This window comes from Chiroxiphia lanceolata, chromosome 19 (assembly GCF_009829145.1).
Source record: "Chiroxiphia lanceolata isolate bChiLan1 chromosome 19, bChiLan1.pri, whole genome shotgun sequence".
NCBI classification, from domain to species: Eukaryota; Metazoa; Chordata; class Aves; order Passeriformes; family Pipridae; genus Chiroxiphia; species Chiroxiphia lanceolata.
Genome location: NC_045655.1, coordinates 4,248,983 through 4,273,313, shown reverse-complemented (window position 1 = coordinate 4,273,313; position 24,331 = coordinate 4,248,983). Strand labels below are relative to the sequence as shown.

The 24,331-nt window shown below is 49.4% G+C and overlaps 1 protein-coding gene across 2 annotated transcripts in view; it reads right to left on the bottom strand.

Moving 5' to 3' along the window:
- The window catches only part of SEPTIN9 (septin 9), a 138,773-nt gene extending 118,516 nt beyond the window's left edge, over window positions 1-20,257 (bottom strand). The window contains exon 1 of one of the 2 annotated variants that reach the window (XM_032706725.1): window positions 19,982-20,257. In XM_032706725.1, the coding sequence (XP_032562616.1) occupies window positions 19,982-20,003 (22 nt within the window). In that variant the 5' untranslated portion in view covers window positions 20,004-20,257. The remainder of the gene's footprint in view (window positions 1-19,981) is intronic. The other variant, XM_032706730.1, reaches the window with a different exon arrangement.
- Between the last annotated feature and the right edge of the window lie 4,074 nt (window positions 20,258-24,331).

Below are 24,331 nucleotides of genomic sequence, written 5' to 3'. Positions count from 1 at the left end.
CATCCCACACTGTGCTGGAGTCAGCAAAGCAGCTCCAGCTCATCTGAGCAGCCAGTATGACCCTTGCTTCTGTTACATGTCTTTACTAACAGGTCTGAGATCAGATAATTCAGCTTCCTTCTTCACCCAGCACAACACAGCAGGGTGTCCAGACAGCACTGCAGACATCTCCATCCAAGACAGGTTTCCTCCTGGACATATCCACACTCCTGACTCCCCAGAGCTCTTTCCTGGGGTGTACAGCTATGGATCAAGTCACAGAGCTATCTCTGGACTTCACCTTTGGCACTCCTCAGCAGAACAACCCTTCAGAGATGTCTACAGCCCCTACACAACACCAGCAGCTTTTAAAGCAAAGGCTGACAGAATTGGCTCCCTCCAGGGCAGGAGCAGCAGCCCATGCACTGCACACACCCAGCCCTGACTCTTCTACCCTATCCTGCCCTTTACCATGTCCTCAGGCCATCCTGCTGTCAGCTAGGCAGGGTATAAAGGACAGCAAGGATGTCACTTTGCCCTGCACAGGTACCAGTGCCGACTGCTGGGACAGGGTTTTCCACTCCCTGTTAGGATGTGTAACATCTATCACAACACCTTTAGGGTGTGAAATATGTCTCACTGTATCCACTTCACAGGTACTATCCAGACAGTGGGCAGGAGAATTGCCTTCACTGACAGCTGTATTTCATCCCTCTTCATCCAGGCAAGCTCTAAAAGCTCCTAAAATAAATTGGCTGGAGAAGATCTCATCAGTAACATGGTCTGGAGCTGCTAACAGGAGGAAGACCCACACAGGGTTTGATCCATGCAGCAGAACCACCATGTTTGTGGTTTTTCCAACACTCCAGACCAGCTGCTGGAGCCTGAGCTGCTGACACAGGACATCCTGGCACATGGAGCTGTGGTGTCACTGGAGACAGCTAGGGACAGAGGGGCTTGGGGAAGCTGAGGACCACAAGGGAGGGACATCTGTTTGCAGAGTAGCAAAGGAAGAAGAATCTCTATTCTTCGAGCCCAAGTCCAACGAACCACACAATTACAAATTTCACTTCCCTTAACTTGAAATCCACTTGCAACATTAACCTCAAAAGGAATATGGTTAAAAAAAAAAAAAAAGGGAAAAAAATTCATGTTCATTTCCAGTACTAATCAGAAACATGCACTGAATAATAAGAGACACTTTTCCAGATTCTGTGTAACAGAAACTCTTTACAAAGAAGCTGAGCATAGCTAGGAAAAAAAAAAAAAAAACAAAACCAACATTGAACCCATGTGCATGGTTTCCTTCTGGATCAAATATCTCTGGCAGCAAACTGAGCTTTCACCAGGATGGAGGGATGCTGATGGAATGAAGGGATGCTGCTGCCAAGGGGCACTGGTTACAGACTCAGGAGTGGAACCACCACCTTCTCCAACACAACCATCACCATGTGGGCACATCAACAAACTGCGTGTGTCTGGTTCAAAGGCTAAGCACAGAAAGACAGCCTAAAACACCATTTCCCTGAGGTGGGAGCTGGATATCACCAGGCTGGGGCCAGACAACACTGCTAATCAGCACAGTGCTATTAACACACAGAAAGAACCTGGCCTGAGGCTGGATGTCAGATAACCCTCAAGGAAACCACAGGAAAATTGGCATTGGCAGGATGCATGTATTCCTACCACAACACTATGCTTCTGGCAGGTGCCAAACATGTTCTAACACTAAAAAAATGTTACAAAAGCTTGTGCTAATCATCAAGGGCAGCAAGAATTAAGCCTCAGTTTTTCCAATGTTAGAAAGGCTTCCCCAAGCCCAGCAGTGGACTGGCCACAGCAAAGGGCTATGTTAGGTAGAAGGACCAGTCCTGCACGAGGTGATAGAAGATGACAGGGCACCCAGCACTTTAACCTTGGCTCAAGTTTAGGCTTTGATTCAAATTCTTCACTCAAATTAAACTGCAGTAATTCTCAGGAAATCAGTTGCTGCATCCAAAGAGCTTAAAGCCAGAAAATTGTCTTGGCTGACCCACAAAACCCACACCACACATTTTTATCCGGTCATCACAAATTCAAGCTCATGCTTGAACAAAGTCTTGGCTTTTCAGAGGTGCTCAATCTCAACTTCAAGATTAAAACACTGGAGTGATCTCAAGTGCTTTGGCAAATTGCTCAAGAGTTAAAATGGCCTTCAAACAGTGCAGGGACTGTGCCTTTCCCCATGAATTTATTCAGAGGTGAGTCAACTCAGTCCTCAGACATTCATTTCATAGAAATAACAAGATCATTTCATCACTCCTTGTGATCCTCTGTTCTTTACTGCCCACAAATTCCTCACAGCTGATAGTCATTCAGAGATACACTGGACAACCATGAAAGCACCAAAAAAAATTAGCACAAGCAGTTTTTCATGTGAAAAAGCATGTTAGTCATCATCTGTGATCCTTCTGCTTGGAGTGCTCCAGTAATCCGGCCGGGCAGCAGCAAAGATGCCACGTCACCACACCAACACATCAGATGACTTGTGCAAATGCATATTTATAACACAAGTATCCTCACAAATTGGAAGGGACTGGAAAAACAGGCCTTTTGTATATGTGTTGTCAGCTTTACTGGCTTATGGGATTCTTTTACTTAGCAGCAGGAGGGGAAGGGAAAAGGATTTGCACAGGAACAGAAAACTGCTCTTGTGGAGCTCTGCTGGTTGGGAATGGATCTGGTAACCGCTGTCAAGTCTAAAATTCCTTTCAGTTCACTGTTGAAGTTAACCAGATTTCCAGAGAGGTCTTGTCCCTCTAAATTTACCCTGTCTTCACCACACTCTACACTTGCTCACACTTCTTATCTGTGGAAATCCAAGAGAGAAGCAGGACACAAGAACTGGAATTCAACAAACAGTTGCCTTGTAGCATTTTCACTAAACAAGGGGGTTTTGCAGGAGGATGTCACTGAGCTTTGAAAGCCATGACAAGAGCAGCTTGGATCTGTTCCCATTTGTTTCTGCAGAACCTGAAGCATCCCAGCAAAGATGGGAAGGAGAGAACGGATCTGAACACACCCAAGCTGCAGCCTTGCTCAAAGAAGGAAATAATCAAACTCTTACATTAACCAGCTGCCACAAGAGCTTCAGCAAGCTAGAAATGTGTTAGTTAATAATTAACATTAATAACACAGGAGTCTTCAGGAGCCTGAATGGACAGGGGATAAGGCCCAGAGTACTATGGAAACAAAGAACAAAACAAACAATCACCACTCATTCTTTGCCTTCCAAAACCCCCAAGCATTTACAGCTTCCAGACCCACAAGTGCACCTCACTTTCTTGGGTTCGTCTGGCAATGGCCATGGACTAGCTGGAGAAAACCACTGTCAGATTTGAAGGAGGGGAAAGGAATTTTAAAACTGCAGCGTGGTATTTCCATATGGATCAAATACTCCCAAAGCTGCCCTGCAGCTCTGCTCCCCGCTCCCACAGGCCTGTAACGCTCTGGCTGTGACCACGCAGGAGAAGTCCTGGTGCAAACTTCCCAGCCCAGCATCTGGCTCCCTGCTGCACTCCAACACTGCATGCAGCTTTAGCAGCAATGTGGTAATTCAGGTTAAAAATCCATTCCTTGCCATCTTCTTGTAACTTCAGAGCAATCCACGTTTTATTCCTCAGCCCCAGCATTTGCTCAGTGTCCACATGCTGCGCTTCCCTGCACTCATTTCACACACACAACTCCCAAACTTGTGTTTCAGAGTCCCTCTGGCAACAGACACCACTGGATTTATCATGGGAGTCCTGCGAGCCTGGGGCTGCCATGAGGATGTAATACAGACCCCTTCTGTTTGCCAGGCTCTGGAAGGCAAATGTTGATTTTTCCCAGAGAGGGATGGGGGTGTATAATGGAGAAAAGCTGAGAACAAAGAGGCAGTAGCTAAAGGGCAGCAGTTGACAAAGGGCAGAGGTCAAGGGCTCTCCTGAGCCTGGGTGACCCATTGGGATGACCCACTAGGATAACACACTGGGACAGCCCACTGGGGTGCTTGTCAGAAGTGTCAAGCACCTGGACTGAACAGGACACCCAGAGCAGACCTGTCTACTTTGGACTGCCCAGCCTCAGTGAGCTCCTCCTCATCACAGCTGGAGGAGATAAAGGGCAGCCTTTCGTTTTGAGACCAGTGTCTCACTCCAGACTTGGACCAAGTGTCCTTTCCCTTCACGCCATATGAGAGATGCTCCACTGCAGCCATGTAACATCTAGATGAAGGAACCAGCAGTAGGTAAAGTAGCAGCAAGGGGACATAGACATGAAACCTCTTCCCAGCCAGAAATTCAGATGAATATTCAGGGTCAAGACCCACAAACTCTTTGGCCACTTGATGGAGAAGAGAATTGTGGAAGGGCATTAAGCTCAAGCAGACAATAGCCACTTTTCCCTGTGCAAACAAAATCCAACAAATATATATATTCTAAGTATACTTTAGGCTCCAAACACTACCTGGAGCCCTTCCACCTGAGCATTCCTTGTGCAGCAGCAGCCTGAGCACACACACTGCACCACATACATACAGCTCACACATGTATCATGTGGCTGAGAGTATCACCCTGTGATGCTCTGGTATTACACAGGATTGCCCTGAAGTCAGAAAGCCCAAGCTCCAGGCTGTGGTTCAGAAACCAGCTCCCTGCACAGCCCTGCACAAGAAACTTCAGCTCACAGTCGCAGTTTCTCCCTCGGGACATCACACTTCCACTTTCTAACATTTATCTTTGACCCCAACCCCAGTTGCACCTTGTCTCTCTGTTCATCCAAGGCTAATCCTGCCCCAGGAAGATCCTGAGGTGGATGGGCAGGGAGGATCAGCTCAGCTGTAACAGGGGAGTCGGGAACTGCACAGCCACCATCAGGGCTCTAACATGACTTGCTGCACGTAACTTTCCTCCTCCACATATTCTTTTCTCTGCCTGGAAAATGAGGTGTCAAGCACTTCCCCTGGTTATAGGAGCTGGAGGGATATAATATTTGATGGTTTTACATTTTAGCTGTACCATAAAGAATGACTCAGGCACTATCTATAGATGCCTGAGATAATGTCCGCTGTCCCTAAACAGGAGAGAAGGGAAGTTACAATATGAGACTACAATGAAGCCCTTCACTCACACAATTGAGGGTTTTCTCCTATTAATTCTACCCTAGAAGTAGCTAAGGCAACCCAGTTCCATAAACTAGTAACATTCTTTGGTGTTTTCCCTCATATCTTACAATTATATTTAATAATGGCTGCAGCAGGGAAGTTGGAACAGAGGAGAAATTCAGCCAAATTTAGGACATATTGGAGTGCCTAATGCTGCAGATCAGCTTACACTAGAGTTTGCAGAAGTGCCTCTACAAACTGCAGTATAACTCCATCTGCATCTTAGGAGCTGCTGCACCTAAGAGTTCCCTCTTCCATCTCCAAGACAGACAACAGCCACAGAAAACCCAACCACGGTCCCAAAACCAGCTACACGAGGCTCTATCTGTGAGGGGTCAGTGAACTCCAAGTTTAAATTTCCTGTGTGCTCCCCTCTCCCCCAGTCTCTCTCCTTTAAAGGCATTTAATGTAGGACCAGGTTCTCACAAGTCCCTATTGTCCATGCTGTGCCCTAGAATGTATTTGCTGTGTCCTGCTGCTGCACATCAGAGGAGCAAGGTACCAGCACAAAAGCACTAAGTTCATTTTAAAAAAAAAAAGTAAAATCAATACTTAAATGCCAGTGTCATATTGGGTTATCCTTTAAAAATCTTTGTAAGGGATAAAGGGCAGGCACGGATTTTTTTCTCTCTGGTGACCAGTGGCAAGACACGAGGCAGGGGAGGTTTAGGTTGGGTATCAGGAAAAGGTTCTTCCCTCAAAGGGAAGTTGGGCACTGGCTCCCCAGGGCAGTGGTCACGGCCCCAAGCCTGACAGAGCTCAAGGAATGTTTGGTCAATGCTTTCAGGCACACTGTGGGATCTTTGGGGCTGTCCTGTGCAGGGCCAGGAGTTGGATTACAGTGGTGCCTGTGGGTCCCTTCCAACTCACGATATTTTATGATTCTATGAAAATATAATTCTAAACCAAACACCTACATATCTGCCAAGCCATGTTCTGCAACAGTCAGCCCTACAGCAGGGCAGCAGGAATATTAAAGATTAGGTTCATTTAAATAAAGCCCAGATGTAAGAACCATCTCTTGATGCTACTCTGTGGTTACACATGCCTTTCTCCAGGTACCAAGCTGTCCCAATGCAACTTGTTCCTCTAATGGGCTTCTCCAGCTGCCAGCAAGGGAAAAGTAAAGCACCTGGCACCACCAAACAGCTCAGCCCTGGCAAAAGGCAGAGTGAAATCACTCCTGGCACAGGTGAAAACCATTCCATGTCATGGAGCAGCGCCTGCAGCCTCTGAGGGAGCCTTTCTCTCTATAAAGAGGGCTCACACAGGGAGACACAAAGCCTATTCTGTGGGTCTGGCTGAAAGGCAGCTTTGTACTCGGCCCATGGCACGCTCGGTGTAACCCAACCAGGCAGTGGAGCTCTGGTCCCACCCAGAGCCCCTCCCTCCAGCCACTCACTCCAATGACACAGATGTTCAGTCTCCACTATGCAAATCCTCGCCACAAAAAAAGGCAGTGGCTGCCTTTGAGTAACCCAAACCTCCGTGCACTGACCCTGGCACTGCCCAGAGCTTGAGCTGTGCCAAGCAGCAGCATGAATGAAGATTCCCAGCAGGGTGAAGCTTATGAACATGTACCTCATGTCACAAGAAATGAACCACACAGTGACCTGCCCCAGCTAGACCTGACAGGCTTTTCCCTGTCTGGGGGCTCAGGTCATTTCTGGTGCCCTCAACAACACCCTCAGAGTTCATTACACGAGCTGAGCTTTCACAAATGGCACCTTCTGCTGTCAGAGGACTCCAACACCTCTTGTCCAGAGGGGATCCATGGCACTGCCACGTCACTCCAGCCCAAACCTACCCCAACCCTTTATATATCCTTGGCAGAAGCAGCACACAGGCAGGATACTCCCTGCTGTGTCCAGAGCTGTGGGACTGACACAGGGCCAAGGGAGGATGCTCTGGGGGGTGTCAAAATTCCAGCCTTATCTCCAGAGGCTGAGATCATGAGTAGAAAACATTTCTGTGTTGTCTCAGCAAGCTTCCTACTGGCACCTCTCTTCCTCTCCACAAAAGCACCTCTCTGTGAGCAGTTCTGGAGCCACAGAAGAATGTTCACTGGTAGAGGCTAAATGTATTTACCATTTCTGAGACCTCAGATCTGTGACAGTGGCTGTCCTCAGCATGACCCAGCTGCTCCTCAACCACCTGTGTCCTGAGCAGGTCAGGGGAAGCAGGCCCATCTACAGAAGAGATGCTGCTGCCACTTCTTTTGGGAACAGCTGGCACAGCAAGCATTCACCACACTGCTGCTCACTGCTGCAAGCTGGCAGCCGTCTGCTCTAGTGCCTGAAGGAAAGATTCCCACTGCCTAGGATTATAACAGATCTCCAAGGGACTGGACTCCTCACTCCAGGTAGCTGGAAGTCCTGGGGCAGCACCCCACTGTGTGGACAGAAGCCCCAGCTACCCCCAATACTCAACAGGAGATGGGCTCTGCAGCAGTGAGTCACATCCCCAGATGGAGCTGGAAAATAGGGTGATTCATCTGGCAGCCCCTGGCTGGAGAGAGGCTGCAGGGACCAGCTCTGATTTAGAGATGCTTTTAGATGGCTCAACTCAGGCAAAATTAAATTCTGCCTTGTTTTTTTCCAGGTCTCAGTCCTCTGTAATAGAGGATATTAGCTCCCTCTTAGCTTTAAGATCAATGTCTGAAAGACAGCTGCTAGAATTAGGAAGCACTTTGGTTATCTACACAGACAAGGAGCAGGAGTCATGGCACCTGATTATGCCCCAAGCTGTCCACAAAATCCAAGGAAGCGGCTTGTTCCTCTGCAGCTCAGTTTCCTTGGCAATAAAGTGGCATATTCATCTCTTTGAGAGATGAGAGAGCCGCATTTATCCACAAAATAAATCCCCTGGAGGAACCTAAAATCCCTCTTCTGTAGGCTCTGCCCAGGTGATACAAGCACAGAGCAAGGTCACTGCCAGGCAGACTTGTGCTCCAAGAGAAGGTGACAGAGAGGGATAAGTGAGGGACAGAAAGTGACAAGAGAGGGAACTGTCACCCCTCATGCCCTAAGTTCCTTGTGAATAAACAAAGCACTGACCTCCAGGGCTCTTGGGCATCTGTCACCATCACTTTATTCCATAAGAAAGTGAAATTAAAAAAACCCCGCAGCTGAAACAGTGCTTAATCTTGCAAAGATTATGATGACATGATTTGAAAAGCAGAGGAGGCTGTTAAGCCCCCAAAGCAGACATCTCTACTTGCTTTATGGTCTTATTTTGCCCATAATCTACAGGCAACAGGGCTGGGATGCCTCCAGGATGTTTTGAGGGACTATGTCAAGGCAGTTTTTAATCCAAAGCCTGACCTCCCAGCTGTGTTTTGACCTAAGGACACATCATGCATTAACCATGAGAAATGGGAAAGAGAGGTTTTTAAAGAAAAAGATGATCCCAAGTGCAGATGAAATTTTACAGAATATTAGAATTCAAGTTAATCCTGTTATGCTGGAAATGGACAACAAACAAAAAAACTCAAACAGGATGCGCTGTGACCCAGCAAGGACCAGCAAGATCTAATTTACACACCACACTCAAGTCAGTGGTTGCAGGAGGCTCCTATAAAAGACTGATATCCCACATGGGCTGAACTGCCAAGTTGTATCATCATCAACTAGAGGAACAGGTCAGGGTGGTCAGTACCCCAGGCAGGTGATTGCAGAAGGTGAGATGCAGCTGACTGCAGACTGAGGTGTAGAAGGCAGTCCAGGGCTGTGTCAGTGAGGTGGGCAGCAGCATCCAGGCTCAGCTCAAAGGGATAACCTCTGTCAGAGCTGTTCCCTTTTCAAACCCCTAATGCTGTGCACTGGATCCCCAGTGTGAAGAGCCTCCAGGTGCCAGGCAGAGCAGCCCCAGTCCAAGGGTTTGTTTGCACTTCCCCAGCTTGTCTATCCAGGGTTCTGTCATCCCCTTATGTTTTCCTTCTGTATAATCATCCAGGACAGACTGGCTACATGAAAGCAGCCAGGCAGGCTGCCCACGCACAGCCAGCACTGCTCCCTCAAATCTGCCTCAGCCCACCCCATCCTGCAACCCTACAAGTGCCAAAGGAGTGGCACAGCCTCATGGAAACACCCCAACATCCTCCTCCCAACAGGGTTAATGAGGTCCTGCAGGCTCTGTGCATAAACCACGATTTTGCTTTGGGTCTGTGAGTACCTTGGAATGGGACAAGGTGCCACACGCCACCTGCTCCAGCTCCACGTGACAGCCAGGTATTTGCTCGGAGAGAAACACAAACAAACCCACCCTGGAAAGCTTCGTGCTCTCCTAGAAATTCAAACAAGGTCATCTCCAGCTGGAAAGCAGGAGAGCATGAACAGTCCTGGGTAAAGCCACCGCCCCAGTGCCTGTTTGGGCAGCCCTCACAGCCCACAGCCAGCAGAGAGGAGGGGGTGAGGAGAGAGGAGCAAAGCCACAACTCATCAATCCCTCTGTACACCTCTGCCAGCACAGCTCCTGTTTTCCCATCCACTGACCCACTCTCCTGTGTACACCTGAGCAGCAGGAAACACTTCTCACCCCTGGATGCCTCTCAGTAGCAGCCTGTCCATCAGATGGAGGGGCTCTGGACACAGAAACACCTCCCCAGGGCTAGGAATGAGGACATTGTTTATTTTTACCCAGGACTAAGGTCAGGTTTTGCTCCTAAGGCTTGCCAGAAGCTGTGTGACTATGCCCTGTACTGACCTTCCAGCTCCCTGTTTTCCAGTGTCCACCAACCCTTCTCCAGTGTTACAACCTCTGCCAACAGCAGCCCAAATATCATCCACTAAGGAAGAGGCACAGCCTATGAAATGGTTTATGCAAAAACCTGCAATAATAAGCACCCAGCACATTGACATGGGAGGCTCTTCTGGCTCATATCCATTTCCAGGGGTTCCCATACTTATATTCAGGGTCCAAATGACAGGAAAGGCTCAGTAAGATCTGAACATTAATCCAGGCACATATTATGAAACATATTTTTACAATTCCCTCTGCACCACAGCTCAAACACAGGACTCTTGCTTTTCCCATGATGACCTCTAAAAACTTCAGAAAGACAAACACACGAAAAAAAAACAACCACAGAGCCACAGACATCCTCCTCCTCCCCTCTCCCCACCATGTGCACTGTCCAAAAGGCCTGAAGTACATTTTAAAACACTGACATGTGATGCTGATTTCCTGGAGAGTGGCTAGTCTGTGAAGGACCATGTTGGGCAGAGCAGCTCTGCAACAGAGGAAGGACTGAAACCTCCACAGATGGATCAAACTCTCAAGGGCTGAGCTCATCCTTCCCTGGATTAACTCATTGCTCCCAACATTAACTGCAGGAATCAGCTGTCAGACTATTCCACATCACTGCTGGGAGGTTTATCTGACAAAATCCCACTCTGGGAAATAACTCACAGCCTCCTGCTCCAGCTGCCAAGCAGGATGGGGAGACCACCCAAGCCATGACATCCCCAACAAGCCACAGCACCAACAGCCTTTCAGTGCTCAGATGTGGGACTGACAACTGAGGTATCTCACTTGTCAGAACAGCAATTTGGGAAAGCATTTACAGATGCAGATGTAGCTGAATGACAATTAACGTCAAAGGGCAATTAGCTACAGTAATGTCAGTCCTTCAGGCTGTGTCTGAGCTGTTCAGTAAATACTCAGCAGCTCTGAGAGTCATAATTTACCTGCTTAAAAAAAAGTATTAAAAAAGAGGCACTTGAAAACTCATGGTGTGGTGGTTTTGGTACAGCTTGGGCACAACTCAAACTCATATTTCTAAATATTATAACCAATTTATTAAAACATGCTGTCCAACACGTGAAGAGAAGATGCCAAAGGGGGGGGGGGGGGAAAGGTGGGTTGTTTGGTTTTGTGAGGTTTTTTTGACAGAGCTACAAGAGCACATTATGAAGGTCTGAATTTAAGGATTTCACGGTGCTTCTACCAACTGACCTTAGATAAGGGCAATGCAGCACACGTGACTCCTTTTACCACCAGAACACTGAAATCACAGGAAGTCAGAGAGGTTGAAAACCTTCCCTAAAGCACAGCAAAGGACGAGAAGGATTACAGCATTTCAGGATTGGACTGGCAACATCATTGACTTTCAGTGCTTCAAATTTAATTCTATGTGGGCAAAGAATTATGTTCCTCATTCCTACTGATTAAAGTTTATCTAGATTTTGCTTTTAAGTTTAAAAATTAATTGAAAGTCATCTTGGAAGGAAGATGGAAATTGAAAATTAGGAGAGCAAAGCATCTGGAGGGTGCTGGTCTCTGACTCCCTCCCCCCCCACCACCACAGACCCAGGAGCTCCCACTGGGGTGGTGGGTGACACTTGCTCTTCTGCAGCCCAAACTGTGCCTTTCCTGCAGGCAAAACAGCCTCCAGCCTGCTTAACTCACTGGAACAACCCCCCTGCCACCTCCCATGTGCAAGTCCCTTGTCCTGACTTGTAACACTCCAAGATCTGTTATTCTTCTCAGCAACTTTTACAGTACGTGCCCAGGCACTTACAGCTCAGCCCCTGAGTCATTCCACAGCTCCCAGCAGTGGCTGAGGGCATCTTGTCCTTGTTTCCTTTGTTTGTTCTGTCCATTATACAAAGCTAGAGGCAATCCCCATTTCCCTGGATTACATCAAAACAAAGCAAACTTGCACCCGGGGGGATCAGGACCAGCTCCCTTCCCAGGCACGTGTGCTCAGAGATTCCCTGGCCTCACCAGCACAGCCTGCAAGGATGGGACGTGACTCCCGATGAGCTGAGGGAACAACGAGTGTCAGGGACCCTCTGTGTCCCCAGCAGCTGCTTTGGGCTCAGCCCCATGAGGCCTCAGGGGGGGCTGCTGAATGCCAAGCTCTTCCCTTCCCAGAGGGAACCATTCTATCCCTCTGCAAGCCCTCTCTCCTCCGGGAGCTGGAGCCCAAGCTCCATTATTCCCTCAGTCCCCAGAATAGCAATACTCCCACATCAGGAAATTATGGATTTTCTTGAGCATTACCGTGACCTTTTTAATTTCCATTCTGCCTTTAGCTGTCTCCTCCCCTACACTCCTTCTCTAAACAAATCTCAAAGCTGTACAAAGTGTTTCCTGTAAATAATACTCATCTGGCATGGACAAAGGAAAGAAAAAGAAAAAAGAAACCCTTTTGCTGCTAGTTCCAGCTTGCAGTCATCCCTCCAGTTTAACTTCCATCTGCTTGACCTGGGAGCATTGAAGGCAGCACAGTGTTTGGGGTAAATAGAGGGAACAGTTACATACCCTGGGTGTCAGAATTGAACTTGAAATTAAAAGTTCAGGTCATGGAAGTAACAACTTATAATGTGTTTCAGATTGCTGCAGTGCAATAATCAGTGTTGAAGCTCGGGCAAGAACTTCCCAACCATCCCCTTCCTGCCCAGTACACTCAGCTGTTCTCACAAATGTCACAGCCATGGACAAAAAAAATTTCCTTTTGCAGGCTCTGGTGCCATCCCACATGGATGCTGGCATCTGCTCTAGGGATATCTGAATCCCTCTGAGCCCTGTGAGGGGCTCACCTGAGCGATGAGTGACACAGCAGGAAGCAGATTCCCAGGCAGCCACGAATCCCCCTCTCAAACACAAACCCTTTAAAGGGTGCCTTGAGCTGTCCTTGTCACCAGTAAGTCATTGCAGGCCACTGTGGGAACGGGCTGACTCACCAGTGACTGTTCCACCTTTCCCACCACACCACTGCTTGCAGCACTGCAATTTCCACAGGGAGTGAGAGCTTCACAAGCACAGCTGCTTTTTCTGAGGATACCAGGACCAGGCAGGAAGGGGAACAACCTGGTGTGGTGTTAAGCACACTGGCATGGCCAGCTGGCATCACCCTGAGGGACAGGCAAGTCCTACCCTCTCCTGCAGGAAACCTCTGCTTGCCTTTTGTAAGCTCCCTGACAGGCTGAATCTTCACAAACTGCTGCAATACAAAGCCCTCTCCTCTTCCACAGACGTTTCCCTGGATTTGGACCACACCTTATGCTGCAAAACCCAAGACACGCCTTGTCTAAGAGGCACAGGTTGGCCCCAGCACCAGTGCTGCTTTGGGGAGGGATGCCCCTGCAACAGTGGGCAGGGAGTTATTCCCTGCAGCATCTCCCCATTCCACATGCCACCACCTCTCCTTGCTCACCTCAGGTGGGCATGGGAAGATGATGGGTGTCCTGGGGAAGCAGATCATCACCCCGTTGCACCCCTACAGGGCTTTTCATTATGTTCCACATATGTCTGCGTGTTGTGGTTTCTTATTTGTTTTTCTCCACAGGCTGGATTTCCTTCCTTCTCCAAACTATTTTCTAACAGATGTTGCGATGTTTTTCTACCTGGAACAAAGCTCTACCACTGCCCACACACACCACCAAGCCTGGCAATAGCAGAACACCCAACCAAACTCATCTTGCTGATCTGGCCACCCCAGCACAGCACGACGCTGCTATAGGAGGGTTTTTTTCATAGCAAAGATCCATCAGTCACCACAAGCCATCAGAAACATGTGATGGCAGATTGCATTTACATTTATAGCAATATATTCTGTCAGCAAGCAAGTAAAATAAAACAATTGTGTCGTTTGATTGGACTTCTCATGGTCCCACCTCAGGTTTTGCAGCAAGGAAGCACTAAGGTAAGTTTGCCAGGACTGATGCCAACAGCCATCAACAACTCCTGATATCTGCTATGACATAGAAACAGCCTGTGAGGCCCTGGAGGCAGCTGAGAACAGTCTGTCTGAGGATCAAGGTGCTTTCATCCAACAGAGACTCCAACAACTTACAGCACTCAAGAAAATTACAGGCTTTACTATCACAAGAGAGGACAGGCACATTAGAAATCTAATTTTCTAAAGAATGCAACTTTTTCCATTTTAAAAGCAAATCAGAAGAATTGTTAGAGGTTTTTGTGTGTTAACCACACAGTGCAGACCCAGGTGATGCTGCCTCTTGGCCACAGTGTTGGTTTGGGAGCTCAGTCTGTGACACTGCCTTGCTCATGTAGCCTTTGTCTCTGCCCCTCATCACACACCAGTCACCAAGAAATTCAGAGATGTGGGGTGGGAAGGACTTGCCTGCTTCTACACATCCCCACAGCACTCTGGACAAAGGTACCCTCTCTCTTGGGGCATCTCTGAATGTTGCTACAGCTCAAACAATCCTGGGGCAGCAGCCAGGGGGAACATCAAAGGTCCTGTCCGACCATGTGTGCAGCAATGGAGAAGAGACTCAGGCAGAGACAGAGCAGGGAATAGCATGGTGTGATAGGTAAGTGGTAGAAAAATAAATAAATGAAGGGGGTTGGGGAAGAAAACCCACCAGACAATGTGTGAATGCAAGCAGGCACCATGGCTGCTCTTCACTGGTTAAAAATGTAAGAGACAGGTACGGACTGGTTGGAGATGCAGTTGTCCAAACAGTGAGCAAGTGTTTGCCATGCAGGAACAGCATTTTATTTGTTCTTTTCTATGAGGGGCCATGGACATTTGGTATCAACCAGCTTTCACGGGGATGTGAATGATGCAGATCATTCCTGGCAGCTGACCCAGCCAACCTGCAGAGCTTTCAGCATCCTGAAAATAATGCAAAGCCCTTTGTCTGTGCACCAGCCTCCTGCTGCTCTTGGATTATCAAGAAACAATTTGATTTCATAGCCCTTGTTTTCCTTCCTGTGATTTCAGTAACACAGGGTAACACAACACCAACACAAACCCATATCACAAAAGCCTTCCATGGCCTCAGGCAAGGGACTGGAGTTCCTGAGGCAGCTCGCTCCAGGGTGGCACTGCCAGCACCACCATCCCTCCTCTTGTGTCTACTCCTGGGCTCCCAAACTCTCTCCTCACACTTTTTTTTCCCCTTTCACATCCCCCCTTGCTCACACTGATTTTATTGATGCTTCAGCTCAGCTCTGCCACCAATGGGAAGGGAAAAAAACTCAGGGCAGGCTTCACAGAGTCCTGGCAGAGGGAGGACCAGGGATGGATGGCAGCAAAAGAGCTGAAATGGCATCCTCTGAGCAAGATGAGAATAGGAGCCAGTTTTAAACAAAACAACCACCCAGCACAGACACTTTTGCCTCTAATAAGAACAATCATGAGCTCAGTAACCAGCACAGCAGCTGCTCCTCCACCTATGACTCTGGTGATAGCTCGTTCCTACCAAGCAGTGAAGACACAGGATGAAATGGAAACCCTGTCACTCCTGGGTGCAGGAGTGACACTCCTGCACTTCTGCAAAAGCCTTCCCAAAGGCTGATGCCTTTCCTTACTGCACTGTTTGTAGGAGCCCTGCCCAGCTGTGACAGGGGCTGCTGCACCTCATCATAAACCAGGTTGTTGCTGCAAAACCACAAAGTCCTTTGGTCTCAGCACACAGGGGCCAAAACTTGCAACAGGGACACCACAAATGTGCTTTGGCACATCAGGCACAGGCAGGGCTGTGTCACAGAGATAACAGGTGGAAATGGGGCCACAGGACAGGTCATTCTCCTGAGCCAGTGGAGGTGTTCCTTGCACTGAATTCGGGATTTGAGGAACAGGTTTGAACAGCTGCAGACTGAGGATCCAGTTTCTTGGGGCTGATTGCAAATCCTCACTCTACAATTTTTTTCTTTTGTGTGATATCTTGTTGGCCCAGCAATACAGGTTTTGGGGAATAAGAGCTAGCTGAGAGTTTGAGCTGAAAAACAATAGCTTTTTTATTTTTTTTTATATTTCAAAACAAGCTATTTCGAATTTCTGTTCCAAATGACAATCTAAAATTAAATGAATGTTTTTGTTGGATCCAAGCAATATTTTTTCCTTGATACTGCAGTTTGGCCAGTGAACTACATAAAAAAAATAATAAAAAAAACCCTCAACCTGAACAACACTGTTCATTTTTCCACAGCTCAGACACAGACAGTGCCAGTGCAGTGACAAGAGATGGGGTCTGGTTCAGGAGCAAACAATGGGCTCTGCAGACACCAGGTCATCTCTGCCCCACCCAGAAGCTTTTATGGCAGAGAGGTTAAAAGTCATTGAGGGAATCACACTGGACCTCTCTTGTATTATCAGCCTGAAAAAGATCCAGTCTCAGTTGCTCCAGCCCATCTCAGACCAACTGCAGCCAGAGATGGACTGAGGCCCCTCCAACAGACAGCACTGGTCCAATCACAGCCCTTGAGGGTTATTTAGGGGTGACCACATCCATCCACTGCTGCTCCACTGAGCTTTGATGAACCTCACTCTCTGTGGCACATGTCCCTGTGCTGCCACAGCTGCACATCAGCCCTTGCTCCCCCCCAGCAAGAGCTCACTTGCTTTTCTTCACTCTCTGGATGTGCTGGGGCACAACAGGAGCCCCTTGGTGAGGTACCAACCCCACTTGCCTCCCAACACCCGTAGCTGCTGCTGCCTTGGACCAGAGATGCAGGTACTCAGCATCTGCAGGAGCCACGGGGTGTTGGCTCCAAGGCAACACAGAGGGTCTGAGACAGGAGGGGACCTTGGGACACTACAAACCAACCATCAGAGGACAGGGCTCTTTCCCTAAAGCTTCCCAGCCTAGACAGAACCCCAGAATAGTTTGGGTTGGAAGGGACCTCAAAGACCATCTAATTCCAACCCCTGCCACAGAAAGGGACACCTTCCACTAGACCAGGTTACTCAGAGCCCCATCCAACCTGGCCTTGAACACTTCCAGGGATGAGGCAGACACAAATTCTCTAGATAGCACCAACAACTCCAGTTTGACTTACATTCTATTGCCCATGTTTTACGGGTGATCATTTTATGAGTCATGATATTGGAAAAAAATTGTTCCCAAATCCTCCTGCAATAGTGGAATCACAGTTCTCACTGTTACTCCTGCAGTTTTTCCTATAGCTTTAGCTCATATACGAGGAGTTATTCCTCCCTAAGTACCTAAGCAATAAATCAGGAGTCTGCAGCTCAGGTAGTTTTCTGTAACCACTATGGATAACTCTGGAGGTACTGTAATTCCAGTGATCCTTATTTCAATGCAGGCCAATGTCTTACATAAACCTGTAACTGTCCTTGGCCAAAACCATTTGCACCATCCTTGAAAATACCTATAAATCATCCTGTCATTTATCACAAATCCTGTCTATTACTTCTTTGGCCGTGCAATTGGGCTTGAGTAATGGAAAATGAGAACCAAAAAAAAAAAAAAAAAATCCTTAAAAAAATAGTATTCCAGGACGAGTTCGCCTTTAGCATCTGAAATAACAGACATCCCCAAGGCAAACGTGTAAGAGCTGGCTTCAATAGAAGTTATTGCTCATTTCTAACTCGCTGTGCAAAATTCCCTGTTTCACGCTCTCCCCTCCTCCTCCTCCTGCTGCTGCCAGAAGCTCCAGGAGCACAAAGCACTGCCGGGCTGAGCCGCATGTGCCCGGGGCTACGGCACAAAGGTCTGAGCCTCTCTGCTCGTAAGAGGTGAAGCATCGGAAGGTAAACCCTTCATCCCAACCCCACCTACGTGGCTCGTACTCAGAAGGCACAGCAGATGGGTAATGATTTCCCCTGAAGTACTTTAGAGAAAGTGAATCTTGCCTGGGGTGGGGAACAGCCTGATAACAGGAGAGCGCTACAGCAGCCTCGCTGTGCTCACAGAGGAGGATGGAGCTGCAGCTCCAGCCCTTTGAAGTCAAGCAAGACCCTCCAGCTGGGTTCAGCAGGACTCAGTCCACAAAACAGATCCAGAATGTACCAGAGAAGGGCAAACAAGGCCAGGGAGAAACGCTCCCAAGCCCCAAAAATTGTTTACAAGATGCTTTTTTCCCTTTGTCATAATTTTCAGGAGTTTCTGAGCCAGGCACTGTGTTTCCAGCCTGTCAGGGGCTGTCAGCATGAGCCTTTGCAGCTGAGAAGTCACTTTGTCACCTCACTAGCTTCTCTGGCAGCAGGAAGCCCAGAGGCCCTGCAGCACCCTGTACATCTCACGTCTTGCAGAAGCAATCGGGATCCCCAGTGAAATTCCCTAAAGTGAGTGACCATCACTGTGCCCTGATTTGTGAACCCACCAGAGAGATGGGCCAAGGAGGGCTGGCTCCACCCCACGCAGAGGTGGCAGCTCTCCAAGGTGGCCTCCATCCAGCACCTTCTGCTCTGTGAATCAGTGACAGGAATAGCCCCAGCACAGCACAAACAGCAGCACCAAAAGTGAAGCCTTTGCAAAGCAGAGCTGCCTGTGTTTTCTGCAAGGTGTGAGGTGTTGTAAGTGCAGTTAATCCTGCTGCTTCCATGTAGCTTATTCTGAGCATTGCAATTCTTCTGTTCTTTTTACTTAAGTAAAAAGCTGCACCATACCCAGGGAAATCTCAAAGCAATGTTTCCAAAATACAACCACAGTCCCTTTGAATTAAAGGTACTGGCCAGATGTCAGCCAACCTCAGCTGTAACAAGTGAAGGAGGATTTGGGCACCAACCAGAGACTTGTCAGGGGCTTTGCAGCACCCCAGCTCCACTCTAGCACAGCCCATCCAAAGCAAGCAAAGAAACAAAGGACCACTTGGCCTCATCTGCAAGGAGTCACAGTATCAGGTCACAGTGCTGACAGCTTTTTCGTATGACAGCCAGTTATCTCCAGACCTGTTCTTGCACTGCTCCTGTCTGCTCCAGGGCTGCTCCAGCCACCATGTGCCCCTCGGGAGGCCAGAACAAATAGCAGGTTTCCCTACACACATGCACAACCATTAATAGCCAGTTTAATCCATTACAGCATGCTAATAATCATGCTCAGAGTTTCTCGGGTTCCCAGCATAAAAGCCATAATAAAACCTCCCTGGCAGCCCATTTAGCAATACTAATGAGAGAAGAAAAAATGTGCAAGAGAGAAACATTACTAATTAATTTTAACAATAAGCAGGCAGCAGCAGCACAGAGGGAATTTTCTGAGTCAAGACAAACCCCCAGCCCCTGGGGCTCATGAGTTCAGGTAGAGTCCTGTTGGCCACGATGTGGCTCGAGTGACTGGCAGCACAGCATCTGCCACCAGCACCCCTATAGAGCAGCCAGACCCGTGGCTGAGGGCATTAGGAGGAGGCTGGCATGCTGACACCACATCCCCACAGTGGCCAGGGCAAAGCCAGGGCAGAACTTGGCTTAGAGAGCACAGAGAGCAAAGTCCTGCAGCTGGAGGAGCTGCCAGAGGCACTTGAGCTTTACAGGGTGAGCAGGGGACTTTTAACAGGAGACAAGTCCACTCTGTGGTGCACCAGCCACTTCTTGGGGCCACCAGCAGTATTCCAGAGAGTGCTCTGAGGAATGACCCCAGTCATGGTTGCTCATTCCTCTTAGCCAGGGAGGAAGGAGCCTACCTGAGCAGAGGGCACGATGTCCTCGCCCCACAGGGCAAGAGTGGGAAAACCAGGATGGGGAGAAGGGAGAGGAGAGCCCCCCACCATTATGGGATCCCAGCTCTTACATCCCGTTTGGAAACCCCTCCAGCCCTGAGTGCAGGCAGTGTCACACACACCACCACTGCCCTGTTCCGATTTCACTCTTCCACTGGGCACTGGATCTCTCCCTGTGCTGGCACAGGTGCCTCCTGATAACGAGCTCCGTGTCACCAGTGCCGGGTTCCGCCTGGAACAAGCCGCCTCCCTGCATTTGCTTTGCTTTTTAAGCCTTTGCCGCCGATCAAGAGGGTCTGTTTATACACGGTGAAACAGCTGCTCGTCCTCCACAGAGCGCTCAGGGGCAGAAGGGCTTGTGCGAGTGGTACTTTTGGGTTTGGTTTGTTTTTTTTCCCCAGTACAGACACAAAGGGAGAGAGGTGAGAGGAGAGAGAGGCTCACCTGAATACGAGGATTTCTTCATGCCGTCGCTCCGAGCTGTGACATGGGAGCAGGAGCGAGGCCGGCGGGGCTGAGCGGTCCCTGGGGTGCCACGATCCTTTTGTGGGCAGGGACGGGGAGGGGACGCGCACACCGCCACCCCATCCGAGCGCCTGGCTCCAGTCGGGGGGCAGCCCCAGCGCTCCCAGTGATTAGCACACACCTTTCCGAGTGGGTTGTGGGCTGTTCCAACTCTCCTGGCACTGGCAGGGGTAGAGCAGGGCTCAGCCTCCGCAGCGGCTGCACCTTACCCCCTCGGAAAACAAATACTCCCCGGGGTTTATCCCTGCCAGCTCCCAACCTTGGAAATCCAGTTATATTTAGCCGGTGCAACAAAGGGAAGGGGTGGAATTTCACGCCTCTATCCCGGCGCACCCCACGGATTTGTCTCAGCCCTTGGCTGCCGGAGCGGCTCAGGTCAGCGCTGCTCTCCACTCTCTAGTTCAAAGGGCGCTGCTGACCCGTGGAAGCGCCTCTTTCCTCTCCAAAGCCGCCCGAACAGGACTCAGTTAAGGCTGTAAGCCGAGCAAAACGCCTGTGCAGGCTTACACCACGGGGAGAGCTACGTGTGAGTACTTATTCACTGCTGCGGGGATGCAGAGCCACGAACCCCATAACCAGCTCCCCGGGCTATCTCCCCAGGTGTGGGGAAGATATTTGCTATTCCTGATGTGCCTGGAGGGCAGACACGCTCTGATCGCTCCCCTGCGAGACACAGGTTGGGCAATTAATTACGCAAATGCAATCAGCCTGTGGCACTGCAAACACAGACAGGAAGAAAGTCATAGCTAGTCTTAATTTGTTCTGAGAGCACAGAGAGAGGTGCAGGAGCCTGAACTGCTGGAGGAAGGACCAGGCTGTTCCCTGCAAAGATTTCCACAACCCCTCAGGTGGGCCACCTACACACAAAGGTGTGCAGCACAAGTCCTGTTCACCTGAGAACATTCCACCACCTCAAAGGCATGGCTTCCACAGCAAGGGCTCTCTGCATGGTTTTAGACTATTCCACAATAGGAAAAAAAAGTGCTCTCACCCCCAGCCCTAACCCTGGCATTGCATGGGAACAGAGAAAGGCACTAGATGAGCTGGATTAAGAGGATGCAGTGCTATTGGCACTTCTTACCACTGCTCAGCCACAGATTATCCCCTCTGTAACAGATCTGAAAAAAAGGATTGTCTGAGTGTCTCAGGCTTTAGTACAAAAGTTGTAGAGCTACCTGAAGTGCTAAGCAGCCAGACTTTGCACTGAACAGCTTGGGAACACTCACACATTTCCAGATTTGTAGCAACAACAACTCTACCCACTGCTGCATGACAGTGCTATATCATCTTAGCACTGGGGTTATCCAGTGGGGAGATGTTCATAAACTCTGTCATAAGGAAAACTTCCATCAAGAAATCTTTTGAGTCACCAAAGCTTTGTTGCTTAATCAAACACACATCTAAGGCCACAGTAACAATATATTACTCTTTCCACATTAGTCACAATTTGTGGAGGAGAAACAATAGCACAATGACTTGCCCCACCTCACGCACCAAGTAAGGGCAAAGTCAGGAGCAGAACCCACTCCTAGTCACTGATCCCTGTGCTTGGCTCCTGCCTGCACCTCTCTGATGAGCAATACTGCTTAATACTCAGCAATCACAGGGATACACCTTACAGAAGTTCAAAAGGCAGCTTTCCCTTGTTGTCACTTATGGAGATATGAGCTCGTGTGCCTGATTTTAGTGTGCAGTTACACATGCACATGTCTGGTTCTGTGTTAGTGTGTGATTACATGTGCAGAGGGTGCCTGTGCCATCATCATGGAGCCACCAGTGAGCAGCATGTTGTGAGCAGCGTGTTCGGAGCCACGGCTGGGACACGGCCATCTGATCAGCTCCAGTGCACAAACACAAACAGCAAACTGTGGAGCAGCCGTCCTGCTGCAGGGCCAAACAAACACGATGAGACAAACTGGCTGAAGGGATATTTTCCGAAATACTCTCTGACAAAGAATCCTTTTCTTTGCCTGTCCGGCCTCAGAATTACCCAGAGAGTCGGTCGCTTGGCTCAGAAGGGCAGGTTAATGTTTAATACAAAGCAGAGCCCACAGGCTTCCAATAGGTAAGTCATTTAGAGCTTCCCACACCCCCTTCCCTCCCCACTCTTTCATAAGTTAGTGAGGGAATTTATTGTTCCTGAAAGTGAGGGATTGGGGCTGCTGGCTCAGCCTGGCTGCAGCACTGGCAGGCACCACGCAAGCCTCAGGTCTTGCCAGAACAGCTCGGATATGACCTGGCACCCATCACAGACCAGCCCTGAACTTCCCACCCCCTGCCCAGCACATCCCACCCTGGCATTCCTTGGTGCCAGCACAGTGCTGGCAGAGGCACAGAGCTGGCCACTTTTCAGAGAGGCTGTGTCAGCCTCACTTGTCTCTGCCTCAGGATGCCCAACTCCACACTCACAGCAGTGACCTTTCCTGAGGGATGAGCACGGGCAGGCAGCAGCACTGAGCAGCTGCTGATGAGCCCAGCAGCACCCACAGCCACTGAGGCTGCAGATGTTGCACCTCCTGCAGCAGCTGCTGAGCCTGACCCAGCCATGGTACCCTCAGCAGCTGGTTCTCCCTGGCTTAGCTTGCAACACATGTGCTGTAGTTATAGTTTCATGGCAGGCACGAAAAGCATTTGCTGCAAGCGGTCTGTGCTGCCTCTCCCCAGCAGCATCCTCCAGGGAATCACATTCCCCAGCACGTGGGGGTTCCTGCATGGAGGAACACAATCTCCCAAACTAAACATCATAGAGCGACCAGAGGAGTGAGAGACAAGCACCACCAGCTCCATAGTGTGGGCTGAGGCAGGGAGCCAGAGGCCCAGGAAAGGGTCAAGGGGAGGGAGAGAATGGTAGAGGCAACAGCACCCAGTAATGCACCCTGGAGTGAGGAGGAAAGTACGGAAATAAGGAAAGGATGAGCCCCTGGGGGGAAAAAACCTGATCTCAAGGACTTGCAGGAAGCTTGACATTAGGGAATGCTGAGCTGTGTCACTGCACCTCTGACTGACTCATTCAACTTCTCAGACCAAGCTTCTCTTGCAAAAGGGGAGGAAGACTGAGGTTTCTCAGGGAGAGGTATGGTGAGGTTCAGTGCTGCCCTGGGGCTCCAAGGCACTGCCTGCTAGGCAAAAGTGGCTGTTGTGGCAGAGAGCAGGACTCCCTGTGTGACCAGCAACAAGGAGATGCAGGAATTTACACTGCAAACACCTGCCCACATGCAGCAGAGCAGACCTGAGCCTCCTCCTTGGGAACAGCATCTCTGGCTGATATAGGGGTGTCAGAGCTATAAATCCCCCCATCTCCCTCTCCAGCTCTGTGGATCCTCCAAGCTCCTATTTCCTGACCAATTGCTCTTTTGTGGCTGCAGTGTTGGAGAGACAATGCTGGGTTTTCCACCTTGCTTTGCACCAGCAGTTCATGGCCCAGCACTGGGAGGTAGCTACCAAACTGAACAGGAGGTAAATGGTGACACTGCACTCCAGCCACGGGGATCCCTGCAAATCCCAGCACAGAGAGCCCCTGCATTCAAGGAAAAGGAAGCAGGAGGAGACCCCACAGAAGAGACCTTGTGGCTTTTGGCCAAGACAGGGCTGCCCTCCCTGTCCAGAGCCTGCAGCTGCCCTGGCAGGCACCAAGGGGGGCTTTGGGCACTGCTGTGTGTGCAACAGCACCTGACTCACCCTGGTACCGTGGTGAGTGCAACACTGAGCCAGCAGGAAAGGGTCAGGGGTTCAGTCATCCCACTGGACCCACTCACTGCCACTGGAGGAGCTCTGTGCCAGGGGGCTGGCTGCTGATGGCACACATCAGGGCAGAGTTCAGCCCAAGCTCTGTGCCCTTTGCAGTGCACAAGTCCCATTGTCAGTGCCCAGGACAGTAAGATGCTTGTGAGGTAGGACAAAAGCTCAACAACCAGCACTGGAGGCAGGCAGAATCTGCTTCTTTCTGCCACCTTCTTGAAGAAATTAAAATATTACAGCACCTCTGATAGCTCTCCCTTTCCCCTGCAGCCTTAACAGAGCACTCACACAAAGCACTGCTTGTGCCAGTCAGTTAATCCATACAATGCACTGGTTACTTATATTCATCATTATCCTCAGTTATAGAAAAAGCAAATGTGTATTTTCATTTTTAACAGTTCTGACAAAGGGTTGTCCAAACTGGGATTAAAACTCAGGGCTGTCTAACTTGTTACTGCCTAACTTTGCAGCTGCAGGAATGTTGGGTCTGCCAGCTCTGAGCTCAGTGGAGCCTTATAAAAACATACCTGC